This window comes from Solanum verrucosum, unplaced genomic scaffold (genome assembly GCF_900185275.1).
Source record: "Solanum verrucosum unplaced genomic scaffold, falcon-dt-bn FXZP01000177.1, whole genome shotgun sequence".
Lineage (NCBI taxonomy): Eukaryota > Viridiplantae > Streptophyta > Magnoliopsida > Solanales > Solanaceae > Solanum > Solanum verrucosum.
In genome coordinates, this window is record NW_026020401.1 from 542,056 (window position 1) to 567,828 (window position 25,773).

General features: G+C 32.5%; 2 protein-coding genes across 2 annotated transcripts in view; one reads left to right on the forward strand and one right to left on the reverse strand.

Moving 5' to 3' along the window:
• Window positions 1–25,773, forward strand: part of LOC125839970 (non-specific lipid-transfer protein 2-like) — a 554,062-nt gene that overhangs the window by 127,965 nt on the left and 400,324 nt on the right. The window lies entirely within an intron of this gene.
• The window catches only part of LOC125839974 (regulatory-associated protein of TOR 1-like), a 40,985-nt gene continuing 28,268 nt past the window's right edge, over window positions 13,057–25,773 (reverse strand). Inside the window, exons 18-23 of the mRNA XM_049518935.1 lie at window positions 25,423–25,547; window positions 25,186–25,331; window positions 24,768–24,869; window positions 14,377–14,462; window positions 13,907–13,988; window positions 13,057–13,667 (exon numbers count right to left, since the gene is read on the reverse strand). Of these exons, the coding sequence (XP_049374892.1) occupies window positions 13,329–13,667; window positions 13,907–13,988; window positions 14,377–14,462; window positions 24,768–24,869; window positions 25,186–25,331; window positions 25,423–25,547 (880 nt within the window). The 3' untranslated portion in view covers window positions 13,057–13,328. The remainder of the gene's footprint in view (window positions 13,668–13,906; window positions 13,989–14,376; window positions 14,463–24,767; window positions 24,870–25,185; window positions 25,332–25,422; window positions 25,548–25,773) is intronic.

Consider the following 25,773-nt stretch of genomic DNA (forward strand, 5'->3'; position numbering starts at 1 on the left):
ATCAATAATGGGTCCGACTTTTTGTTTTTAAGAAATTGCACATTCCAAAGATATTTTTGTCCAAAGTGGAAATATTGTGTAAAAAATGTGTATTTATTGTGATTTTGAATGTTTTGTGGGGTAATAGGACGCACGCAAAGTTAATGTGTCTTTTTGAAAATCTGGGACAACTTCAAGTATCACTTAATGTTTTTTCTCAAAATCTAATTTACTTTCGTAAACTATGTGTCAGATCAAAATTTAACAAATTCAAAAGGAATTAGTAATAAATAGGTCATACAATGACATATTTATTATTTAACTAAATAATAAATATGTAACTAAAAATCTTGTTAGCTTTTGGTTGAAAGTTAACAAGATAGTTACAATGATAGTTGCATTGTGGCTTATTATATACTAGATATTAGGTTTCCGCGCCAGCGCGGGCCCAATATATATTACTTCCTCCGTCTCATTTTATGTGAGGTAGTTAGATTCGCCACCGAGTTTAAGAAAGAAATGAAGACTTTTAAAACTTGTGGTCCAAAATGAATTATATAAATTTGTATGATTGTAAATTATTTCATTAAAGATAAAATAAATATTTTATAGTCAAGTTGTTACTTAATATAGAAATGTGACATTCTTTTGGCATTGACTAAAAAGGAAAGTAAGTCACATAAATTGGGAGTAGTTTTTTGTTTCAATTTATGTGACACCGATGAAATTTGGAGAGTTATATAATTTTTTGTATGTGATTTTGTTATATATATTTTGAAGTTGTTAATTTATTGTGATTTATAGCACTTCTTATATCATTTTCAAATAATATATATTACTCTTTCTGTTCCATTTTATGTGACGTAGGTACTTTTACGAAAGTGAACTAAATTTCTTATATGATTCTTAAATATTTTTAGTTGTTATTTTACTTTAATTTACAGTACTTTTTATGTTATTTTCAAACAAACTTCTTTTGTTTCAATATGGAATTAAAGAGTCAATAAAATTTCTTTTATGATTTTTAATTATGGTTTTTTTAATAGCTTATATTATTACATTGTGATTTTAAGTACTTTTTATGTAATTTTTAAATATAGAACAAATTAAAAGAAAAACAAGAAAAAATTTAAATGAAGAAAGTACTAAAATTTTCAAATAATCATATTTCTATATTAAAATGTTAAAAACTTTAAACTCCACATATATGCACAAAATAATATACGGAAGACAAAATAATTTTTAAAATATATATTAAAGCTCTTTCTAATAATATCACATATTTATTCTATTTTTTAAATATGACTCCTTCCGTATCAATTTATTTGAACATGTTTTTTTTTATTTCACTTAAAAAAGAAAATTACTTCTTAATTTTAATTTTTTACATAGCGTATCTGTGATTATAAAATTAGAAATACTTTTTACTTTAATATATGTGATATAATTTAAATTTAAGACTACAAAATTTAAAAATATTCTTCATATTTAACACTTCGTGCAAAAAAAAAAGGGAAAAATGACAAATATACCTCCGAACTATCATAAATGGTATGTCAATACCCTCCGTTATACTTTAAGGTTGTATATGCCCTTACCGTCATTCTTTTAGGTTGTATATATCCTTGAATCCAACGGATGGACACGTGGCATCATCTAAATGATTTACCCAATTTTATTTATTTTTGTATAAATTATAGGAACCACATATTATAAGTACTAAATAACATCTTATTCCTTTTTGTTTTCTATTTACCAAAAATCCCTTAAAAATGATGTTTGCGGGATACATAGCGTTGTGCACGGGATACATTAGGTTTGATACATTCCACATAACGAGATACATAGCGTTGTGCACGGGATACATTAGGCTTGATACATTCCACATAGCGGGATACATAGCGTTGTGCACGGGATACATAGCGTTGTGCACGGGATACATAGAGTTTGATGCATTCCACACAATGGGATACATAACATTGTGCACGGGATACATGCGGGATACATAGGTAAATAAGGGATTTTTGAAATTTTTGAAATAAGTAGGGATAAATGGATATTAAGGTAAGTAAAGGAGTGTAATTATGTAATTTGTCCTTTATTTTTTACCCAAAAATTAAAAATCCACCCGACCCACAACCAAAATGGGTGGTGCTAAAATCCACTCTTCATTTTCATCAAAAATCATCCCTTTATTCTTCTCAACCCACCATAACCATGGAATCAAGAACTCATCTTTCAAGGAAGAAGATGACTTGTTCACTAAAACTACTATTTTCTTCACTTTCACTAACAACCCTGCAAGTTATGTGAATTTTGTGTCTTTCAAAATTTTTAAATATGTAGCTTTATGCTTGCTAAACAAAAAAAATTTAAATTCATCTTCATTTAGCATTTAGCACAATAGGAATCTAGGTTATTGGGTGTTTTATACATCATCTATTTCAAAAATATTTTCAACACATTTCAATAATAACAAATCAATTTGAGCTTGAAATTTTTGATTTGATTGTAGACCCACTTTAAAGCTTGAAGCTTTGTCCATCAATGGTGATTGTATTTTCTCAAACCCTTTTAACAATAACAAATTGATTTGAGCTTGAAATTTTCGATTTGAATGTAGACCCACTTTAAAGCTTGAAGCTTTGTCCATCAATGGTGATTGTATTTTCTCAAACCCTTTTAACAATAACAAATTGATTTGAGCTTGAAATTTTCGATTTGAATGTAGACCCACTTTAAAGCTTGAAGCTTTGTCCATCAATGGTGGTAGTATTTTCTCAACCCCTTTCAACAAATAATAAATTGATTTGAACCAAAAAAAAAAATGAAATTGATTTCTTGATTTTGATTGAAATAATATGCTTCTAGGTTTTTGTTTGTGAGATTTGGAAAATGAATTGAAGAACACTTCTCCTTTTATTTGATTTTTAATGAAGATGAAAAGCTATGTTTTTTTATTTTTAGTTTTAAATGTCATGATATTTTAATTTGGGCCATGGGTGGGTAAAGTATAGAAAATGGGTGGGTTTTCAATTTTTTTGGATAAATAAATAAATAAAATCAGGTAAATCATTTAGATGATGCCACGTGTCCATCCGTTAGATTCAAGGATATATACAACCCAAAGAATGACGGTAAGGGCATATACAACCTTAAAGTATAACGGAGGGTATTGACATACCATTTATGATAGTTTGGGGGTATATTTGTCCCTTTTCCGAAAAAAATAGATGAAACAATTAAAATCGAAGAAACAATATAAATAATTTATTAATGAATGAATTAATTAATAAATAATATTCAAAGATCCCCGGAGGATAGAAATTGGAAATAATAAAATATAAGAACAATGCAAGGAAAAATGAAATGGTGTATAAAAGTAATAATAGGGCCCACACAATTAAAGCTAGCCGTAAAAGAGGAAAAAAAGCAATTGGTTTTTGTGTCCAACAAAAAGGAAGTACATTTATAAAGCAGGCAAGTACAATCATTTTTCAAGTTTGAAAAGTACGAAATACCATAAAGCAACCCTCTATTTTGATTTATTTACTCAAGTACCTTCATCGTCCGGCCCACGTGGAGGCTATTAACTGATTTCGTAGTATTGAGGTACTCGACACTTATGTAAAGTAAAGCATAGAATGACAAAAATAATCCTTAAATTGAGTGTATTTTCACGTAAGCACACGTGTTGACAGAGAAAAGTGTGCTTATTCGCTCTTCTTATATATTATAAATATAAATATAAATAATATATATATATATATATATATATATATATATATTGTATTTACACTAATTATAATTAGTATTGAACTCATCGTTCGAAAATTTAAAAGGAAAATCACATGACACAACAAACATAGCCCCAATATATCCTAAAATAGTGATATTTTATTTTTTTAAAATGGTAAGAGTATAGGTTTAGTATTAAATACACCCAATACACATATCTCCTTATTTCTAGCATAAATACAAATATATCTGGTATAATACAATGACATACAAAGTGTTTTTTAATGGTGGTTGAGATGATTTTTAATTAGGAATAATGATTAACATATACGTGTGTCTCTTAAAATATTAAAGCATGGGTGTATCCAATATTATTGGCTAGGCTATGTAAAATAAAGGAAATAGTTGATTCTGAATCGAATAAATCAAGTTGATGAAAGTGGTCAAATTACGAATTTAAATCCATAAAACACAAAAATTAAATTTATCCCTGAATATAAGGATCCGTTTTGCCATAGATTTTCCAAGTAAAAATTGGGGGAAAATTTGACAAATAGTGTTTGTCCATATAATTTGTCATTATTTGGCTAATATTTTTGACAAATAACTCAAATTTTCAAATACTAGAAAAAACTAGCATTTGGATCAAATCTCATTATTTGGAATCTTTTAAAAAATTTAAATTCTATACCAAACTTTTATCTTTTACAAAAACACCTCTATAGTAATTTTTTGCATTTTATTACATAATTTTTTACGTGAACACCAAAGTAGTGATGGAATATTTTAGTGAATATGAAAGTGATTATATGATTGTTGATGAAAATGATGAACAATCGGCTTAGTGTAACAAAGTCATGTGTTTTGTCTACTTCACGATGTATGAATTATGCTTGTTGCACTCACTCCGAACTACCACATTATTGCTCCAATGTTTAAGGACACTACTTGTTATTTGTTACAACGAAGATCCAATTGACTTGTAATACAAACAAATGGTTAGTTTTGATAGTTTTAAAACTTATGGATATAAATTATATTTCCTAAAAAAGTGAAATATGTTTCTCAAATACTATGGTCAAACACATGGTGAAATTTCACCCAAATAATATTTGCCAAAAATATTTGGAAATCCATGGCCAAACGCTAGCTAAGTGTTGCACAATGAATGAATATAATGCATTTGCATGCATACAAATATAATATATTTTGCTTGCCGATGAATATAATGTATTCTGCTACACATTTTAAATTCTTACTAAGTTTTATAAATATATAAATTATTATTATATTTCATAATTTGGACGATTCTATCCTAATATACGTACGAAAATTCCACAATTTAAAACTCATAAAATTTTATCGTAGCCCGCCTGTAAATACATATGAATGTAATATGATTTCCACTCTACTAATACGAAAAGTTTGAAGCACAAAAATAACAAAGAATTTGATTATGTAAGCCTGTCTTCTAGTGATATGCGATGGAAACACTAGTTCAAATTCAACCTGAATTGTTCATTCTTAATTAGAGATATCGGGTTTTAATTTATGGAAAAGATATAAAATTCGGTTGAAAACGTGTCACTCCTAAACAGTGAGCTCCATAATTCAAATTTAATCAAACTCCTGTATCGAACATGAGTGAAAACCGGTGAGAAAACACTATTCAAACACTAGACTATATTATAATATTTATTATAATAAATATATTAAATGAGACTTTTAATTTTTTCATAAAACAAAATTTATGTACATATAAACAGTAACGAAGTAAAAGATTTCACGAAGGATGTTCAAGAATCAGATAAGGATTATTTTTTTTTATGAATGAATACACTAAAATTTTGTAAACCAATTAAGTAACATCAATAATTAATTAAAATCAAACTGCATAATATTTCACATTTAAGTTGGATTTGTCGTAATGCAACTTGATTAGACTAAACACAATGAAAACATATCAAAATTTAGTTAATCAGTGAACGTTAGACCTAGATCTATATGAAAAAAAAATTTCAATTTTAAGCAATATTATAATTGCAATTTGCAAATTTTATTTTTCTTAAATTTTGGTCCTAGTAGGTGGAAAGTTATTTCACAAAGCACTGGATTTAAAGTAAATAGTACTTGTGGTTTATAATGTATCATCCAATTATTAAGAAATTAAACTCTACTTTTCCCTTTATTTTATATTCATACATATTTTTATGCCATCAATGTGGCCTGGGCGGTGCAGATTCTCTAGCTTCCACCAAGTTAATTTCTGATTATCAAATAATCCCAATCCTTAATTTTATAATCCCAATTACATCTTTCCAAATTATTAATTATAATAATGAACTTAAACATTATATTGATCTATTAAAATAATATGCAATTTGGAAAACACTCGCTAATGGATACAAGAGATCACCTTGAAGCAGAACTAGGCGTACATTAATATTACATTTCCATTACTTAAGTCGATAACATATCCAATGTAATCTCATAAGTTATCGTAATCCGTAAAAATGATGTACATGCAATCTTATTTCCATCTGATGAGAGTATAGATCGAGGTTGTTACTAAAGAATCCCCGACTCAAGTTATTAAGCATAACAAAATAAGTACGAAAATCAATATGAAAAAAATACAAAATGAAAAAGTCATATTAAAAATAATGAAAAAAAATTTATAAACGATACGGAGCAACAACATTACCATTGCAGGAATTTTTTTCTTGAAAATTATACGTGATCATTAAAAGCTTAGTATATATATATATATATATATATGAAAAATGAAGAAAATCACTTACTTGTCAACAGGGAGGAGAGCTAGTTGCAAATGCATTGGCACGTCGATGGTAAAGAGAATAAGGTTGAGTGGTCATGATGGGGAAGATGGGCACATGAAGAACTAACTCATTTAACACATGGAACAACATATATTAGAATTACTTTTCCTGGTCCCAATTTATGTGACACGTTTTTCTGTTTAATCATTTTCAGAAAGAACAATATATTTTCTTATTTGACAATTGTTTAATGACATTATAAATATTTTATCCATATTGAATCTCATTTATTTAACGAGGAGTCTACAAAGTGTACTCTTCTTTTAAAAGGATAATTTCTGGAACATTGTAAATTTTTCTCATATTTCTTAGCAACTTTATATCCCGTCAAACTACATCAGATTTTAGGACGGTATTGTGAGTTTAATTTAACATATTGCTTTCGACTCAAATTATGTATATAGAGAGATAGACGCACCATACATTAAACGAGTTTGATATACATGTACAATATTACTTACCAAAATGTAGGAAAATATTAAATTTCTAAGTTTATAATGCAACAGATTGAATGGTTTAAACTTGTCAATTTTAATCTTGGATACACTCCTACATATAGATACGTGAAAAGTTTTAAAATATATATACATATAATAAGATTACGCAGTCCTTTTGAATGCGACTCTAACTAATCTTAGAGACCGTAATGTATGAGTTAGTAAAGCACGTACCCTGCTTCTCCATCTTGCTCAAAACTCACCTTCTCATGATGCCACAATTTGAAAGACTAGCTCTATTATATATTGATAACTTTGAAAACTTTCAAGTCAAGCAAAGGAAGTACTTTAATTTATTTGTTTTTGATAATATTTCGTATGTAATTGTGCTACCACTTAGCATCATATTTATAACAAAAGAAGAAAATTATTGTGGAGTTATGTCAAAACCTATTTGTTTGGTATTAGGTGTAAAGGAAGATTAGTTGCAAGTGGGAGCCTCTACCTAAAAATTATAATGCAAGAAATTGAGTTGTCAATATAAATTATATATATTTATATCATATAGGACCACACATCGATATGACTTAACATTTACTCTTCAATAATGACATTAGGTTGTCAACCTATGGTACTCCCTCTTTCCGATCATACTCGTTCATTATTGACTTTGCAGATTTTTAAACAAACTATAAATAGAAAGGTAATTTTACTCTATCACATTTTGAATATAATCAATACAATATCTTAAAAAATGTAACAATCATACTTGTTCATTATTGACTTTGCAGATTTTTAAAGAAACTATATATAGAAAGGTAATTTTACTGTATCACATTTTTGAATATAATAAATACAATATCTTGAAAAATGTAATAGAGTAATGACTATAATTAATGATAATGGCAAATTAGAAACTATATGTAAAATTATCCATTAATTTTATAAAATGGACAAATATTGATGGGCATCCTAAAATAGTATAGTGGACAACTATTATTGGATGAAAGGAGTATTAACTAGTACCCAACTAGAAAGGGATCTAAAATTTAAACTTCTATATATAAATTTTATTTTAGAATTTGATCACAATTTACTGAATTTGAGATATGTTATTAATTAGTACCGGGCTAGAGACAAATAAAAAATTTAAACTTCTACACATGAATTCTATTTTAGAATTTGATCAAAATTTATTGAATTTGAGATATGTTATTAATTGCTATCCGAGATAGATTTAAAATTTAAACTTCCATATATGAATTCTATTTTAGAATTTGATCACAATTTATTGAATTTGAGATTTGTTATTTATACTTATTGAATAAATTATTTATTAAATATTTTGTTTGATTATTTCTCGAAATTTTTTGAATAAAAAATATGGGCACACACTTTAGGGCAATCATATTTTGTTTTACATCATTAAAAACATACTCAGCATCATTTTTATATGTCATCATTACTATAAATAGTTATTCTATAATACTTGTTATTTCATAAAATTAATGCACAAAAAACAATATTCTTCCTATTTTATCTTTGTGAGTTATTAGCCTTGAAAATATACATTTGATCAACAAAGAAAAACTAAGTGAATAATTCATGTCCATTGATCAAATTAATTAATCAAAATAAATTAATTCATATTTATTGATTAAAAAATTAACTTAAAAGAAAAATTAGATAATGGTAGAATAATAAACTTACTTAATTTCTTTTTCTTAATACACAAAGTAAAAAATAGTAACATATAAATAAAAATGAGGGAGTATTATTTATCACAATTTAATAGATCTTTACACTTAAATTTACGGCATTTCATTGAAAGCATTAAATTCATATGGACCCAATAACATAACATTGCATCCATCTCTATCGATCCAACTTTCTTTCATATGAAAAAGAGTAATTAATTACTTTTCATAATATAGTTATATGAAAAAGGTCTGGTATACCTCTCAATTTTATCATTTAAAGCTGATATTTCTCTTTATGAAAGTGACTTATATATACGCCTATTGTTATACAAATGCCACACATATATTCTTCTCCTCTAATGGAAGTGAAATAAATAATTTTAATTTAATTTTTTAATTATTTTTTCTTAAAAAAATATAATCCATATGGATATATTTAATCCTCCTCACGTGTTTTTTTTTTTTTTTTTTACTTTTTTTTTGTTTTAATAACTAATTTAAATTTATTATTTTGATGGTCAAACTTATTTATGTTTCTCTAATTTTCTTGTAAAATTATCATAGATAATCTGATTTTTTTTTCAAATACAAAAACTAAATTACAATATAGCTGGAAAATATAGTTTAAATTATAATATAGCCAAAAAAATAAGTTTTTTTCTTTACACTAAAGAATGAAGGGAAAAGATAAAATAAGGATAAGAAACTCAAATAATTATATTCAAAGAAGTCAAAATAAAATTTATGTATGAAAAGATTAAAATATAACTTGAACTTTGCTAGAAGGATCATATATACTCCTACATGAATCTTTTTAAAATTAAAAGTAAAAATTATAAATTTAAAACTAATTTTTTCACTTCCGTAAATGAAGGGTATATGTGAGCTTAATTTGTAATGGTAGGGGTATATGTAAGCCGTTTGTATAACGGTAAAGGTATATATGAGCCACTTTCATAACAATGGGCATATAAGTTCTAATTGGCAAATTTGAGGGGTATATATATCAGACACATTTCCCTTGTTAAATTACTCCTTCCGTCCAATAATAGTTGTCCACTATATTATTTTGAGATGTGTAACAATACTTATGCACTTTGTGAAATCAATGGATAATTCTACAATTAGTTCCTAGTTTACTCTTATTATTAATTATAATTATTTTTCTATTAATTTTTTAAGATATCGTATTAATTATATCTAAAGAATGATATAGTAAAATTACTCTTCTATTTATAGATTCTTAAGAAGTGTGTAAAGTCAATACTAGTAGATAATATTATTGGACAAAGAGAGTATAAAAAAGAATTCTTATGACAAAATGGATTAAGACAGAAATTAATTACGTAATAGTTCAATTATTCGGCGGATGTGTTGAAAATGCTTCATCTTATTACTCTGTATTTTTTAATGTATTTTTTGGGCTACAAATTTAACAAGTAGAATATAGTTGTTTCATATATATAGTGGAAGACACCTTTCTTGTTTTCTGCCATTATGTGAATTCTTTATCGTTATTTTTGTTATGTATATTAATTCTTAGCCTACAATCAAGAATATATCATTGCGACCAACGAGGATTGTTGCAAAGTTTCGAACTCGAATCTCCTTGAATATGTCGCATTTGTTAGGAAGTATTTTCATGACATGTATTCAGATTTAGTCATGCTTTAATACGGATAGCGAACATTGAGTAAGAAGTCAAATAAAAAAAACATTATTGAGCATATTGGAAGACACCTTTCTTGATCTTTGTATATATCGTCGTAGTGGCACTAAGTTTTAGTCACCAAATCTACTAGGAATACTTCTTTTTAAGTCTTATAATATACTAATGAACTTCTATCATCCTTGATCTAAAACACTTAAAAATCATGCAAATCTAGAACTGAGACAAATACTGATAATTCTTTTTTCCCAATTTAGCCATAGGTAAGACTGATACACAGTGAACAAAAGACATTTCTGGTCATTCATGAAACCTAGATATGTACCTGTGCCGCTTGAATCCAAAACCTTTAGAATATGTTTTGATATTAGATAGCATAGTGCAGATTCGAAATCTTAGAAGAAAAGAATCAAATTCACATGTGATATAATATATAGTTATGTTCCCTCTTTAGACAAAGAAGCTCTGTGATAAAACGATGCATATTTACTTTTTACTACACAAAAACTATGTACGTTTTTTCCCCTATATAATATCACTCAACTTGGTAAGTGATTCATTAGCAACTGGACAACCCTTAAAAGTTGGATTTAATTTGAAAAAACGACAAACATTCCTACAATATTTACTATTTTCTTCCTTTAGTTTGAAATAATTACATATTATTTCACTAATTCATAATTTCATACCATATTTCAAGTTAGATGCACCTAGATATATAATGGAGAGAGGCGAGTGAGATAGGAGGGAAACAAATGAATTCACTGGTTCATGTGAAACACATTAGATACATGTTTCTGAGATACTTGATATAGGGAAAGAGGCAAACGAGATAGGAGAGAGTTGGACACGAGAGAATCCACTTGGATACAATGTATCTAAAATAAATTACACTTAATTTTGACCTCATGTATCCGATATACATGTATCTAAACATATCTCTGGACCTGAACATGCCAAATACATGTATCCAAAGACCAAATCCGGTAAGCTTCGTAACATTACAAACTAGAGAAAACATCTAAGTAATTAGCTCCTAAACTAATAAAATTTCTATAAGTTACCCTTTTTAATTTTCATTTTGATACTTTAACTTGGGTCAATATCTATTGAACACTCCAACACCATTAGAAATGTGTCTATGAAACACCACATTCTAACGTGACACAGAAAGTAATTCCGTTGTTGTTAAGTGCGTGGATCACTTATATAACCATGAAAGAATCATTTGGTTCAGTATAGTAAAAGGTAGAAGTGGATTATTAATGAAGTGAATAGTTAATTAACTCGATATGATAACTTACATCCTTTTTATCATTTTTAATGTATAACAATAAGAATATTTTTTTTTTGAAGTACGAAGATAATGTAAGAAGAGAGGATAAATCAAATTCTTCTGAGTAGTAGTTTTCCACTGCAATATAGGTATTTTGATCTTTGTGCCACGTCCCTAAACCTATTCAAACTCATTGCATCATCACACTTTGGTATGGATAAAAGAGTCCGAAGCCAAAAAGGCAAAAAAAATTGTCAAAAATTCCAAAAGGATACATCAATTTTTTTTTTTAACCAAAAGGGCAAAATCGCTCTTGATGGAGCGATTTTATTTTGACAAAATTCACGCCGTTACTGTTAGAAAACATAAAAATCGCTCCCCCAACAGCGATTTTGTCAAAAAAAAAAATTCTAACATCGCTGCCCTGCAGCATTTTTCTCAAAAAAAAAAAACTTTTTTAAATTGAAATCGCTGCTATAACAGCGATTTTCTTTAAAAAGTTAAATTTTTTTAAAGAAAAAATCGCTGGCAAGGCAGCAATTTCATTAAAAAATATAATTTGCACTTTAAATATATTGCTGCTTTGAGGAAAACAGTGTTTTAAAAAAAAATCAGTAAAAGTTTTTTTTTTAAAAGAAATCGCTGCAGGGGCAGCGATTATTAATAATAAAAAAATTAACTTTTTAAGAAAATAGCTGGAATAGCAGCTATTCCAAATTTTTTAAATAAAAAATTCACATCGCTGCCACAGTAGCAATTTTAAAGAAAAAAGAAAAAAAAAATTGGACAAAATCGCTGCTGGGGCAGCAATTTTTATGTTTTTTAATGGCATCAACTTTGTTAGAAGAATTTTACCCTTTTGGTTAAAAAAAAAAATTGATGTGCCATTTTGAAATTTTTGACAATTTTTTTTGCCCTTTTGGCTCCGGACTCATGGAAATCGATTGCTGTAGACAATTGTTGTTGACATGAAAGTGACCAGAAATAGTTTCTTTTTAATGATCATGTTGTCGGGACCAGCTTGGCACACACCAAGTACTTGCTACCTCCCACCAGAAATAGTTGATCCAAAGCTTAAAAAATTGTCCAACTATCATCCCCATTAAGGACTGTTTACAACATAAAAATTATTAACAGGTGAGGACACCACAGACAGTAAAGAAAGCGTTCATGCACACCGCAGGGACTATTCTATTTGCTATAATCAATGTATAAATTATGTAGGAGGCAACTAATTGATATGTACAAATTGACTTAAATGGGTGAGAGAGTTAAAAAAAGAAGTAAGCTAAGCAGAGAGAAGATTGAATAAATGATATTTACAAAATAGAAAAACAAAGAATGAAGATATTTACATCTTCTTTTTACCTTTGTATGGAATTTTTCTCCAAAGCTTTCGTTTAATATGTTGTTTTTCTCGACTTTCCACCACTCTGTGCTGATGCAGCTCAATAAATAAGTAACATGCAACCTCCGTGAGCCCGATCAGCTCTTCAGAGAGGTTGACAGCAACTAATCAGAAGATGTCAACAGCAGCCTCAGTGAGCCGATCACTGTATTAAGAGATGTAGACTGGGACCAGAAGAGATGTCAACAATCCATCCGCCACTGACCATCTCAAAGGAACACACCCAAGTCCCAAAAATCTTGTTTCTCAATCTGAGAATTTGTGACGAAGCTATGAAGTTGTTATGTTAGTGGGGAAATTTCATCAGCATAGATAGAAACACAAGCATCTGTTGCACCAGCAGCAAGCAGCACTTGATAGGGATGGAAGGTAAGACATCTTACAGATCCTATCTTCTGAGCCATGAAGGTGGACAAATATCTAATGGTGCCTAACTGCTGACCCTCCAGGTTGAACACTTTGATAAGTTGCTTTGATGAACCACTTGCTATAAGGGGTGCATGACGATGTACCGCCAGAGATGTAAGTGATCCCCTGTGAGCATCAATGGTCAAGTAAGCCTCCTTGAGATTTCTCATATCGAGGAACTGAATATCACCAGCCTGAGATGCACTGACAACCTGAGAAGAAACAAGTGAAACAGTTCATGAATTCTCATTTTGCTTTGACAATATTGGAGAACATTTTATCTGCAAAAAAATTGTTAGTAGAAATAATTATTGGAACTACTAATATAAAAGAGAGTGACAAAGAGTATATACTCTCTTTTTTTTCTTTTCAAAATATGGTCTTCTGAGAAACCAGTAACTGACAAGTTGACACTTGGCAGGCCAGATATAAACAGGGCAATAGTAGTCACCTTTGCTGGTTGAAGTCCAGGTTGAAAGCAAACCCCAACAACTCTTTCAACTTTGGGATGAGGTCGTGTTGAACAAACAGGCCTAAACAAACACATATTAAACAGTAAAAAAACCACTGAATGATGGATGTATTTTATGCACCAAAAAATGTATGCATGTGTACGTAATGCCTAATGTATGAGACTAACCATGCAGGACGGATACCCATCTTTGAGGTCTGAAATTACCCACACACTTCATAATGCGAAGGTAAGCATCATCATCCTGAAATCTATAAATCAGTGACTCCAGGAGACATGATTCCTACACCCCAACCCCACTCAAAAAGAAAACCAAAGACTTGTGGTCTAAGTTACATTATGCAATTTCACGCCACCAATTGCCCAATTGTACTTGAAATGCGCATACAAGTGTGTATGCAAGTATGCACACACATTTATGCTCGTGAATTACAAGCATTACATCTTACATTTCTGGCATTCGAATATCAAATAATTTGACAGATCCATCCACGAATCCCGCACTAAATTGACCCACGTGAACTTCAGAAGCAGACTGCACAAGGCACAAAAAAGTTTAGACACCATCACAAAGATAAGTGGCATGGTTAGAGCATTCAGCAAAAAGCACAACATATACAACAACAACATACCCAGTGTATTCCCACAAGTAGGGTCTGGGAGGATAGAGAGTACGCACACTTACCCCATACCTCGTGGAGATAGAGAGGTTGTTTCAAAACATATACGTGTGATAAAATTGTTTCAAATGTCAACAAAACTCTAATGTTTTGGTGTAGAATCCGAGGATAGCAGAAAAAAGGGGATAACATAAAGACGAACAAAAGGATCCAAGAATAAGTACAGCCAAAAAAGACAGTCCAGCCTTAGTTTAATAAAAAAAGAAGTATCTATCTCCTCCTTCTCCACCCAATGCAAGGCCTTACAAATATATCTTGACAATGTAAGCTGGTGGTTTTAAATAGGTTCAGGTAGGTGAGCATGCACTCCTTAGATGAGTGTTTTTCTTTCTGATGAAGGTAACAAATTTGATATCATCAACAGTAGGGGTAGGCATTCGGTTCTTCAAAACTTCAGTTCGATTCATTGGTTTTCGGGTTCTTCACTGGTGCATACTGAATACCAACCAACAACAAAATACCCAGAGAAATCCTACAAGTGAGGGTCTAGGGAGGGTAGAATGTACGTAGACCTTACCACTATCTCGTGCAGGTAGAGAGATTGTTTCTGAAAGACCCTCGGCTCAAGTGCAACAAACTCCGGTATAAAGAAGGAGACAATGAAGAGAATATAGTAAATAACAGGGAAACAGTGCAAAGTCTACTAGAGAGGAGCAGAACAACAATAAAATCATGTGATTATCGAGACACCATAATCAACATACTAGACTATATTATTAAAAACAATAATAAATAATGAAAATAAAATAAAAAAACAAGAACTACCAGAATACAACTAGTACCATCGCAAACACCAGCCACCCTAAGCAAGACCCCACTACACTACCTACTAACCTTCTATCCTAATATGTGCCCTCCACACCCTCCTATCTAAGGTCATGTCCTCGGTAATCTGAAGTTGCGTCATATCCTGTCTTATCACCTCTCCCCAATACTTCTTAGGCCTACCTCTCCCTCTCCTCGTACCTTCTATAATCAACCTCTCGCACCTCCTCACTGGTGCATCTATGCATATCCTCTTCACATGTCCAAACCATCTTAATCTCGCTTCCCTCATCTTATCCAACACAAAGGCCACTCCCACCTTACCCCAGATATCCTTATTTCTAATCTTATCCGACCAAACCGAAATTAGTTTGGTTCTTCGGTATGAGCCTGATAAAATGGGTTATTTTTCTGCTGGTAAAATGGTCTATTTCTGATTCAAAATGGACTCTTTTTTCTGTTTTTCCTTTAAAAATAAACCATTATCTGTAATGAGAATTTTTTTTAATAGTGATTAACTGAAGGATGACAAAAACTGAAAATACATCAAACCAGTATCAACTGAAAAGTGTTTCCAATTCAGCAAATCTAAGCGAATATGAACCCTTGGAGTTTGTTGCATTCAAATATCTGGTTCAAGGTTTGATAGGAACAAAAAATATTTGGGTACACTTTTATGCATAAAGCAATTAACCATATGCCTCTTTTCGAAAATACACTTCAGAAAATTTCAGTCCCACACTTGCTTCGTGGACTGCAACTAGCTATGTGTAAGGGTTTTGATCTTTAAAATGTGGATTTGCAGCAAACATGACCGGACCAAAGAATTCATGTAATAAATATTTTGGTGACCCTAAAATCGAATACTGAGGTTTTGGAAAAAAAAAACCCGAGAGCGACCTGAAGAACCAAAACCAAAGTTATTTGGTTCAGTCTGATTTTTAAGTTCTTATGCCCACCCCTAATCATCACAGAGGCTGTGCTGGAGCCATATTTACAGTATAAAAACGCAAAATAATGTCCTTGTTCTTTTTACAAGGATTCTATAATATCCAATAGAAAATCCGAATCATCTAAGAATTCCTCCTTACACCAAAAATGAAATAAAAGTAGTAACTAATATTGAACTTCCAGATTGAGCTGCATTTGTCTTCAATACATCTTCAATGTCGTATAAATTGGCAGCAGAAAGGCTATAGTGGTAGCCATATTTACAGATGCTAATAGACAAAAAACTGCTCTTGCTCATCTTACAAGGAGCCTAAGTGAAATAACTATATTTAGTTCACCTTTAACCTCTGCATTGAGTTGCATCCATCTTCGAAACACCTTGCATTCCTTTCCTTCCAAGAAATCCACCACACACGAGTTTGGATCATGTTCTACCATTTCTTGTCAAACACTGACTCCCTCATTATTCCAGCACTGGAAAAGATCACTTGAAGACTCATGTATAATCCATCTGAGTCCATTCATACTAAGAAATAGTTGCCACAGCTGAACAGTAACAGTGCAAGAACGGGTCACTGTTCTCTAAATCTGCATAGCATAAGTAACATCTGGAACTCATTTGGATTACTCTTATCTTCAAGTTTTCTTGAGTTGGGCAAGCCTGCCTTGCCACCAACCTTAAAAAATAAGTCACTGAAAAAGGAATCTTACTTCCTAAATCTGCGTCTAAAACCATTATTCCCCTGATGCCCATTACCTGAGAGTGAAGAATAAACTGACTTTACCATGAAAATGTTGCTGCTATTTCCTTTCCATTATGAATGAATCTTATGTAGATGATGTACCATGAATCAGTCACAGCTGTTCAAAAAGCTCAGTAGCTCTATCTATTTCTCATTCGTTTAGTAGTCTTCAGAAATTAAAATTCCATCCTTGTTGTCCCCTTTTCTTCAGTATTAGCTTCAGGAAAAGACACCAAATTATACAAGTCAGGAAACAGATCTATTAGAGGACCATGCCCAAGTCCAATATCACCCCAAAATGACAATATTCTGCCATTGCCAATGATGAAACCAATGTCGTCAAAGAAGTTAGGCCCCTGTGACCCGATAGTTCTCAAAATCATTCCAAAAGGAGATTTCATTATTTGGTACACCACTGATTCTCTTGTCCATATTTAAGGCTAATCACTTGCCTCAACAAAGCTTGTTCTTTTGCAACTATATCTTCATAGCCACTTCCATAATGACTGTTGTTGTGAATCTAATATTCTTGATGCCAAGACCACTCACTCTAGCTGGATGTGAGAGCCTTCCGTCAACCAAATGAAAACATATGGCCTCCTTATTTCCTTGCCAAATAAAATTTTGTTCAAGTCTCCTTTCCACTTTACCAGGTAAAGGGAATAAAGATATTATGTAATCCGGGATCGATCCAGCACACTGTTCACCAGGATCACTTTGCCATCAAGAGAACGATATTGACTTTTAATATTTTATAATTAAAAAAAGAGAGAGAAAGATACTAGCTTTTACATCTTGTCAATTTCTTTTTTTCTTTTTTTTTTATGACAAGGGAAACCCGCAGCCACTACCACTACCCTTTTGGTGCGCACAGGTAAAACCCCCGCTCCTATGGAATAGCTCGCAAACCACATAGGAGAGGCAACCCACACTAGGCAAGACCGATGCAACGAGCTCGACCCAGTAGACAATCTTGTCAATTTCTTTTCACTTCTTTCCATAACTCCTGCCATCTTTTCATCATAACTTTTGACTCTTGCATTTCTTTCAAACTTATTCTGAAAAATGATTTTCTTGCACTGAGTGTCTATCGAAGACAACATCTCTACCTCACAAATGCAAGGGTAAGGTCTGCATAGACCCCACCCTTCCCAGACCGTATGGGACTATATTGGGTATGTTGTTGTAGCTGCTTTGCTCCCAAAGCTAATCTTAGATAGGTGGTTGGAAAAGATCCAATATTTAATATTCTCAGTAGTTCCTTGACACATATGAGTCACATGTAGTTACTGTCAGCCTGATATTCTACTTTTGCACTCAATCTTGCAATTACATTTTGCTTCATACTTTTCCAAGACCAAATTTCCCCCAACTAGTACACAATATCCCAAGGTAGATTGTTTGTCATAGGATGACCTTGCACAATCCCCGTGTATCTCGAACAATTGCTCATGTCCTCGATTTTCGTGAAGTAGACATTTCTCAAGAGCAAATTTGATGTATTGAAGGCTACGAATAATTGCATTCCAATGACTGTCACGAGGAGAATGCAAAAGTTGCCTTACAACACTAACCGGAATGCAATGCCAGAATGAACCACAGTGAGATAATTCAACTTGCCTAACTATCTCCTATATTATCTAGGATCACTAAGTGGCACCTGACCTGGTAGAAGCTTAACATTTGGATTCATTGGAGTATCAATAGAGCTATAGACTGTCATCTCCGTCTTCTCAAGAATATCAAGATTATACTCTTTGTGAAATGGCAATCCAAATTGGAATTGAGCAACTTCGATGCCCAAGAAGTGCCCAATTGACCTATCAGAAAGTGCTGAAAAAGGTGATGCTTCAATTTGATAATTCTCTCTTCATCACTACCCATGATGACTATATCATTAACATAAGTCACCAAATAAATGCATACACTTAGAGTAGCGTGACTATAAAACACAAAACGATCAACTTCATTGTGCATCATGCCAAATTCTTGAATAATCGCATTGAACTTTCCAAACCATGCTCAAGGATACTGCTTCAGTCATAAAATGATCATCTTAGCTTGCACACAAGTTACTAGGGGGAAGCAACAGAACTTGATGGTTGCTCTATTTATATGTCATTTGGGATATTTCAATAAAGAAAGACATTTCTAATATCCAACTCGTAAATCCAACAATGAACAGCCACATCTAAAAAGAGATGGACTGAAGAAATCTTAGCATAGAAGAAAAGTAACCACCATAGTCGAGTCCGAAAGTCTGTGTAAGACCCTTGTAAACTAATTGTGCCTTTACCTGATACTATACACTATACACCAGAACCTTTATTGTATATACCAACAACTAACACCAGACTTTACCAGTTTTTTGAAGGTAGATGAACAAGCTCCCAAGTACCAATAGAGTGTAATGCAGACATCTCTTCAATTATAGTTTGTCTTTAGTCTGGATGAGAAATATCTCCCCACGTAATCTTAGGAATAAAAACAAATGATAATTAACAATACGAAGGCATAATGAGTTGGTGACAACCGATGATATCACAAACAAGTATGGTAGGATTAGGGTTAAGAGTAGAATAAATACCTTTCCAAATGACAATTGGAAAACTTTGTGGAGACAACTCTGCAGCAGGAAAAATATTGTGTCAGGCCTGAAATTTTGGACGGGATGAATAGCATAGACGATGATGATAGGTGAGCAGTGAAGGTGGAACTGCATGTAATGGTGTCGTAGAAGGTGAGCGGAAGGATAGGCAGTGGTGGATTACCCAAAAGATGAAAATGGCACCTAATGAATGGAGGGATGCTCAAAAGAAGAGGGTGCAAAGTAGAGTTGAGTTTCAAAACAAGTCACATCGGCATTATGAAGTATCACTGGAGATTGGGTGAGTAGCACCCAAGATCCCTTTTGTACCCTCAAATAACTAAGAAATACACATTTAAAGCATTAGGAACACTTTGGTCTTTTCCTAGAGCGAAGTTAAGGAACAAACACGTGCTACCAAAGACACGAGTGAAGGAGAGAACAAAGGTGATTGAGGAACATAACAGAGTGTAGACTCAATTCAAGATGACTGAGGAAGGCATACGATTAACCATAAAACAGGATACGAGTAATGCATCCCTAAAAAATACAACGGTTTATTTTTATCAAGTAAAGTATTTTCATTCATAAACAGGGTCAAACTGGTTGTATACAAGGTATATACCAAAAGGTAGAGAATTCACAAAAAGATACGATTCTCTACGAACTCCACCCAACCATTGGAATACTATAAGGTTTGTGATAAGGCACGTATCTTCCACACTTATTCAAGGAGGAGGAAGCAAAGAAAGATAAGAGGAGAAAATGATTTGCATCTTCTCAAATTCCTGGAGGTTTCACCCATGGAGCAATAAGCAGTATCTTACAGTTATTAGGAGTTATTTGGCAGTTCCTTATGGTTACTAGAAGTTATCTATCCTTATCCTAAATAGTTATAAAGTAGTTATAAGTTATCTATTATATATTAGGAGATCTAGTAAATAAGTGGATACATGGTAATATATCTTTTATATGCAGAAAAGGCTGTTCTAAGAGATACGAGATATTTGTCTCTCTTTGTATTTTCTACTGTTCTACGAGATACGAGATACTTGTGTCTCTCTTTGTATTTTTTGTTGCTTTTATCCTGTAAAAACCCTCGGTTTCTATCAGTTTGACTGCCAACTTTTCAGTTTCCACAAGTAGGTCAATAATTTACTTTCTTTGAGACAGAATAATTCCTTTCTTATTTCTATTTACTTCTACTCCCTAAAAGTATTTCAACTGGACTAAGTCCTTTGGATAAAAACCTAGCATGCAAGAAAGACTTAAGGACGAGATCTCCTCAGAATAACCTCCTGTGATGACAATGTCAATAACATATACAGCAAGAAGGATAGTGCCAACTGCAGATAATCGGCAGAAGACAAAATGATCACATTTACTCATTTTCAGCCCAAACTCATGAACTATCTCACTGAATTTGCCAAACCTAGCTCGAGAACTCTGCTTCAAGCCATAAAAGGCCATCTTCAAATGAAAAACTTTCGTATTCTCACCCTGAGCAACAAAATTAGGTGATTGCTCCATATACACTTCTTTTTTGAAGATCACCATGAAGGAACACATTCTTGATAACAGACTAATGTAATGACCATTTCTCAGAAGTAGCTAGCGAAATGAGCAAGCTTGGCAACTGGAGAGAAGGTGTATGAATAATCCACCCCATAGGTCTGAGCATATCTTTCAACCACAAGTTTGACCTTAAGCCTTGCCACAAAACCATCTAGATTAACTTTGACTGTGAACACCCACTTACATACCATTGGTTTCTTTCTATTCGGTAAATCCACCAAATTCCATGTGATATTCTTCTAATGAATGTATTTCTTCAAGCATCACATTTGACCATCCACGGTGATTCAAAGCCTCCTTCATAGTTTTGGATACAAAAACAGAGTCTAGAGAAGCAATCAAAGATTTTGCGCAGTAAATCCACCAAGTGTGATTTTCTTCTAATGAATGTATTTCTTCAAGCATCACATTTGCCCATCCAGGGTGATTCAAAGCCTCTTTCATAGTTTAGGATACAAAAACAAAGTCTAGATTCAAAGCCTCCTTCATAGTTTAGGATACAAAAACAGAGTCTAGAGGAGCAATCAAAGATCTAGATGTAAAAGATAAGAAAGCATCGGAAACAAAGTTAGCAAAGGAATATATGGATTTGCAATTTTGTGTACCTTTGCGAAGAGCAATAAGGAGGTCAGAGGATCATGTGGATTAGATAACAAAGGAACTAGTACAGAGTACATAAGTTTCTTGTTTCCTCGAATAAACTTGAACAAATCACGGTCTTGCTGGAACATGTGTTGAAAGCGCAATAGTGGACTGGGGTTCAAAAGAGTAACTAAGTTTCTTGTTTCCTCGAATAGTGGTCTTGCTGGAACATGTGTTGATTGCACAACACGAGTAACCTAATAAACTAAACACTCATCTTTCTCTCCATGACTAGTAGAACGGGGAGGGGGGGGGGGGGGGGGTAGAGAAGAATGGTGTAGTCTCTAAGAATACCATATCATTTGACACCAGATATTTGCCAAGTTCAGTAAAATAATATCAATACTCCTTCCGAAGACAATAATAACCCAAGAAAACACACTTTAACGCCTTAGGGTCCAACTTGGTAACAAATGACTGAACATCTCGAACATAACACATACTTCCAAATACCTTTGGTTCTACAGGAAATAATGAGTTGTTTGGAAAAAACATGGTAAGACATATTACCAACAAGCACAGGCGACGACATATGATTACTCAAAAAACAAGTTGTAGAGATTACATCAGCCGAAAATTGTTAAGGAACAATCATTTGGAACAAAAGATCCCAAGTTGTCACAAGTAGATGCCTATTCTTCCTTTCAGCAACTCCATTTTGAGAAGGTGTATCAACAAATGATGACTGATGGAGAATATTGTGTTCTCTCATGTAGGACTGAAACAACTCTGACATGTATTCTTTAGCATTATCACTCCTTAGAATATGCACCAAAGCATTGAATTGAGTTTTTATTTCGGCACAAAAGGCATAAAAGTGAGAACACTTCAGAGAGACTTTTCATAAAATCAATCCAAGTCATCCGAGAGAAATCATCTTCAGAAGTGACAATATACTTATGTCCAATTTTAAAAACAACAGGACATGGTCCCCAAACATCATAATGAATGCTCAAAAGCTAACTCAACCTGTATATTAGCCCTTGGGCATAGCATACTGCAATGATGTTTTGCAAATTGACATGATTCACAATTCAAAGAAGGAACATTTGGAAATCGGGGAAATAGCTTCTTTATGTATGACACACGATCTACACCAATCATCCTTCCTGTATGACAATATTGTATGACAACATAGTCACTAAAGACTGATATGGAACAACTCAGAGTACAACACAAACAATTGATTGGCATAATTTTAAAAGAATAACCAAGGATATAAAGAGCATTATCAGAGTAAAGGTGAAGGGGCTTGTCAAACTCCAATCGCCATGGTATGAGATCCGTTAGCAGAGGCAACAATTGAAAGGGATTGGTAATAACATGGTGTGTAGGCTATGACTACACTTACATGGACTGAAGCAGTCGCTTCGAGCATGGTTCAAGTTACTGAAATCATAGCTGACACAAAAAACATGTGATCCAAGAGACATGTGAAATATATGATGATTTTGACATAGCCACAATACTAGCAATATCGAAAAATAGAGTAAAGTCTGCCCTGAGACTAGAAACTGAGACAATTGCCGAAATCGAGAAACCTTTGCCAGAAAGTAGAAGAAGTCCTTGGAATGTTGTGGAATCTAGATCGATAGGCTCAGCTTGAAGAGGTGACCACTTGAGAAGGGATCCCTTTGTTAGGAACGTCTAAAAGGTCTTTCATGTGCAAATGTACATGACTATCTACACTAGAAAAATCTTAGCTTTGGCGCATGGGAGGTCAGATGGCAGCGAGACTGGCTGGAGTCTGGTCTCACAGTGTCCTCATCCTTGTAGTAGAGTAGGTTTGATCATTATAGACATAGAAACAAGAATAACCTGAAAGTAGCCAAAAAATGCAAATTTCTCTTCCTATGTGTTGCTGGTAAATGCACAACTTCTTGTCTCAACCTCGCTTTGATACCATGCGAGAAAAAAAGAGAGAAAACAGAACACAACTTGATTATTCCCCCAAACTATTGGGTTTAAATAACTACGTTACATGCCCTAATAAAGGAAAGAAAATAAATATATATAATTACATGGAGCAAATCAAGTTATATATTGTATTTACATTATTCTAGACTATACACAAGATTCTAACATTGTGCCTGATTTTTACATGGCATAAACCTTAGAAGTCTTCCGTATTCCCATGAAAAAAGAGGACAATAAAAGAGATAAATTTCCACCAAAATATGAAAGGAACAGCCTCATTTTTCTACTTCCCTAGATCCTAGTGATTTCTAGGTCTATTATTCTGTTTTATCTATTTGAAGGCATTTTTAATAAAAGAATAGAACACTCATTTTCCCTTTGATCTCACTTTAGAACGAGTTCCTCTAATTTTTGCTGTGCTTTTGCCTTTTGGACCCATCAACACTTCAATGCATGTTCCTGCTCCCAAACATAACAAACCATCAAGCTCAACTTATCTTGTACTCTATAAAACCTACCAATTTATATTCCTGTTGTAATGCACAAAATCCACTGCTTCCAGCATCCATCTCTTCTTCTTTTTTCTTTTTGGAAAGGTCCACTGCAACCTATTACTTGAAGATCCACCCAAAACTACTAGTTTACTACTATATATTTTGCCGGTCTAAACTATGGCACAGTAAGTGGTGCTGACAACTTTTGAAGGACATAGCAGGAATACATATACACACACACAAATACAATGTGCTTGTGTGTGTGTTGGGGGAGGGGGGTCTTCAGAGACCATTTCATTCATCAATATTTTGTTGTTCTTTTGCAAAATTGGATCGAAGTTTAAAATCGTCTTTATTCATTTCACAAAATTCAGAGCACATAATACTGATAATAGAAACAAATACTTAAACAAAGCTAAACAGTTTGCTAGTAAATGAACTACTGAAATTTGCTATTAACTCTCAGAGCAATGTCAAAAAACTCACTAATGCTGAGATGCTGCAATCCGAGTATATCGGAGAAGTATTTACAAGCTGCTCTTTGTCAAGATCCCAAGCCATGATAGAAGAAATCTTACCTGATGCAAACTGATGAGGAATTTAAAAAAATCAAATTGACATAAAAGCAAATGAGTGAAATCTCTACTTAAGTAAACTCATGCAATGAGATCACTTGTAATAGACATCATGGCTTGAACCACTCTCATCTTGTGTAAATAGTTGTTGACACCACCTAGGTGGAATATTAGTAAAATGACATTTGATTTAACACAAATAACGATGATTACTTTTGGTGCATGCACTTAGGAAAACAGTAAGTTATATAAAACTAAAATGGAAATATCACACTACTTTGCATTCATTGACTAAATTCTTATTATTAAATGTGTTACACAATATGTACCAGGTATCCAGATTGCTGTTGCCAATCCACAACAGCATTCACATGGCGAGAACCTGGTCTGAGACCTTGAATTGAAGAGAATGCAGAAACTAGTTTCTGTTGACCTCTTGCAGTATATTCTTTCCAAATCCGTATGTTGCCATCGCCTTTTATAAATGAACTTTGTTAAAAATTAACGCATCAATGATTGTGCACCGTCAGTACTCATAAAAAAAATCTGTAGTAGCAAATTTTTACTTGAAGCAACAAGGAGCAAACTCTCATCAAGCTCATTCACGAGGCAAATCTTTGAAATTCCTTTATCAGGGTAACCATGGTTGTCGAAGCTGTTAAGAAGGGTAGACTCCTTGTAATTCCAGACCCTGTAATACACAAAGGTACAAGTAGCATGAATTTCTGCAACTGCACAAAGAAATTGTGAAGCGGAAGAGAAAATGAGAGGAACTCGGCTTGATTATTCCCTCAAACGATTGGGGTATAAATAACTATGGTTATAGGTCCTAAAAAGGAGATCCCTATCCGATTACAATATGAGTAAATTAAGTGACCTACTATATTTACATATATTCTAGAACTAGGTAAGGTAAA